Genomic DNA, 3,085 nt, shown 5'->3' with positions numbered 1-3,085 from the left:
TTTCTAAACTTGGCTTTTCAACAAAACCTCATCCATATCCTTATAGCATCAAATTTGAGAATGATGATGGTGGTTTAGAGGTAACTCGTCAATGCCTAGTTTCTTTTTCTATAGGCAAAATATATAAAGATCTTGTTTGGTGTGATGTAATAAAGATGGATGCGTGCCACTTAAGGAAAAAGTAAATTTCACCTAAATTTATTATATTGTAACGGAAATATGTCACTCCAAATAAGAAAAGTAAACATAAATTTTAATGTCACTATTAAAATTATTACGGAAAAGGAATCAAAATAAGGAAAGTAAATGTAATATTGTAAACCGCAACAAAAATTAGTGTTTTGAAGCAAAACATTGATGGCGGTTTCTAAAATTATCCCACATGTAATTAATTTATTTGGAGTGTGATGTCATATTTTCGGTGCAATTTATAAAAATTCAGGTGAAATATACTTTACAGTTAACCTGACAAAAGTTGAACGACTTTTATGTGATAAAGAATAAAACAAAATAACTTTTGTGTGATAAATTCTAAAATTTGATGATTTTTATGCAATATTTGTGTGATAAACTTTAAAGAAGGATGACTTTATATAACAAAAAGAAAACGAAAAGTAATTTTTTTCGTGATTAACTCTGATTAAAGTTGGATGACCACAATATAATTTACCCCTAGACAAGCCTCCTACTTTGAATTTACGTAAACTGAGTTCTATGCATGTTTCAAGTACTCTGGCCTTCACCTCTCTTCACTTATTCTTCTCAATTTGAGTTCTAATTAATTTAATGTTACACACAATATGATTTTCTAGATTTTCTTCTGAAAAGAATAATATTTAGATAACCAGAAAAGGGAATAAAGATAGTAATTAATAAATTAAACGTCAAACATGATAAAAAGAAAAGACAGAAACCGCAACCTAAGTCTCAACAATTCTCGTGCAATTAATTCTACACCTTAGCTTTCTCCCCTCTACAAGTTAAAAAACAATCAATTTGAGTTGCAACAAAAAAGGCAAAAAGAAAGGACAAAAATAATAAATCAATAGACATACATACTGACCAAAATAATTATGTTGTTATACCAATTTCCCACAAATATGGTAGAAGAATTTTCAAGAGTTCATCCATCTTTTTTTGTTTGTTTGTTTTGGTATTCTTCAATGTCTCCGGTGGAGAATGCATCGTGATTACTGTATGGGGCACTCTCAATGGAGAGAATCTGTTTTTCTTGAAGTGGTTAAGAAAATAGCATTTTATTTGAATGGTTGTGTCTGTTGTGCAAGAATTACGAAGGCTGGCTTTGGGATATTAGTAGGCCTGAGTTTTTTAAAAAAATAAGTTAGTATTTAGGTTTAAAAGAAGGGTATTTAGGCATTTTAACTTTTTAGTTTTGAAGGTCATGCTTTTAATATAATATAATGTAATATGATATGAGAAGTCTGATGTACGATGCAATTCATAGTGTCTATATTTAGTTTGTGGTAGTATTGTGTAATTATCTGAACTCAAGTATTTTAATATGCGAGAACTGCGTTTTTCCATCCAATTTGAATCTGACAGTAAACCCCAGGCAATGAGAGAGGCTAAGGATGTTACTTAATAGAAACACCATTCCCCTATGTCCAATGGACATTACAAGATGCCGGATGGACTTGCTAAGAAAATGCCTGAAGATGTTGTAATTTGTATACTTTTGAGACTTCCAATGAAATCTCTCTTGCGATTTAATTGTGTCTCCAAAACTTGTCACATTCTCTTGCAATCATCCACTTTTATCAATCTTCATCTCAACCGCGCCACAACGGTGACAGATGAATTCATTCTCCTTAAGCGCTCGTTCAAAGAAGATATCAATCAATATAAAACTATTTTCTCTTTTCTTTCTGGTGGTGGTGATAATTATCTTAACCCCATTTTTCCAGACCTCAATGTGCCATATATGACCGATACTCGCAGTATTATTTTTGATCAACTAATCGGTCCTTGCAATGGTTTGATTGCTTTGATGGATAATGTTAATACTGTCATATTTAATCCGTCTACTAGAAATATTAGGCTTCTCCTCTCTAGCCCTTTTGATCGTCCAAAGGGATTCCATCGATACATCAGATGCCTTGGATTTGGCTTTGACTCTGTTGTGAATGACTATAAGGTTATTAGAATATCTGAGTTTCTCAAGGATGATCGTTACGGATATATTCAAGTGGAAGAGGAAAACGTTGAGATTTATGAATTGGGTATTGATTGTTGGAGAGAATTGGATCATGTAGATCAACAATTACCCGTCATACATTGGTTGCCTTGTTCTCAGATATTTTACAAGGGAATTTTTCACTGGATTGCCCATACGGTAATTCTTTGTTTTGACATGAGCACTGAGATTTTTTACACTATGAGAATGCCTGACACTAGTCATAATTTTCGCATCGAACCACATCGTAGCCTCGTCATCTTAAACGAGTCTCTAACCTTGATATGTTACCCTTCCGTAGTGCCAGTTATCGATCCAACAGAAGATCTGATTGAAATATGGATAATGAAAGATTATGATGTATATGAGTCATGGATTAAGAAATACACAATTAGAGGTCTTCCGATTAAAATACCATTAGCAGTTTGGAAACATAATTTATTGCTTTTTCAAAGCAGAACAGGATTTCTTATGACCTATGATATTAATGCTGATGATGTCAAGGAATTCAATTTACAGGGTTGTTGCAAAAGCATGAGAGCTATAGTTTATAAAGCTAACTTGACCAAGATACCAAGAGGAAGCGAGAATGGTGAACAAGTTCAGAAATTCTAGAGAAGGTATATAGCACATAAAATTCAACTTGTTAATTAAAATGGGCAAGTAATTACACGTTGGGTGGGCTGACCAAAAATAACTTTATCTGCTATTTAAATATAGGAGAAATCAGGGGCGGATCTACGTAGAAGGGTGGGGGTGGCACGACACCCGGATGTCTCGGTTGAGACTCTGTATGTATATATATCTATGAATAATAAGTAGGATATATCTTATTCTTGCCAACTGGAATACCAAAAGAGCAAAAGGTGCCACGCGGCAATGGGCATGGCA

General features: G+C 33.5%; 1 protein-coding gene across 1 annotated transcript; it reads left to right on the top strand.

Moving 5' to 3' along the window:
- Positions 1-1,621: 1,621 nt before the first annotated feature.
- On the top strand, positions 1,622-2,813 carry LOC132045601 (F-box protein CPR1-like). The gene has a single exon (XM_059436184.1). The coding sequence runs from the start codon at positions 1,622-1,624 to the stop codon at positions 2,807-2,809; it is 1,188 nt and encodes a 395-aa protein (XP_059292167.1). The 3' UTR covers positions 2,810-2,813.
- The last annotated feature ends 272 nt before the right edge of the window (positions 2,814-3,085 follow it).

Source organism: Lycium ferocissimum, unplaced genomic scaffold (assembly GCF_029784015.1).
Source record: "Lycium ferocissimum isolate CSIRO_LF1 unplaced genomic scaffold, AGI_CSIRO_Lferr_CH_V1 ctg7179, whole genome shotgun sequence".
Lineage (NCBI taxonomy): Eukaryota > Viridiplantae > Streptophyta > Magnoliopsida > Solanales > Solanaceae > Lycium > Lycium ferocissimum.
The sequence above is the reverse complement of the archived record's forward strand: the minus strand, read 5'-3'. Positions and strand labels throughout refer to the sequence as shown.

Excerpts from the sequence above, each read along its gene's own strand:
- LOC132045601 (XM_059436184.1), top strand. The coding sequence starts at position 1,622 with ATGTCCAATGGACATTACAAGATGCCGGATGGACTTGCTAAGAAAATG.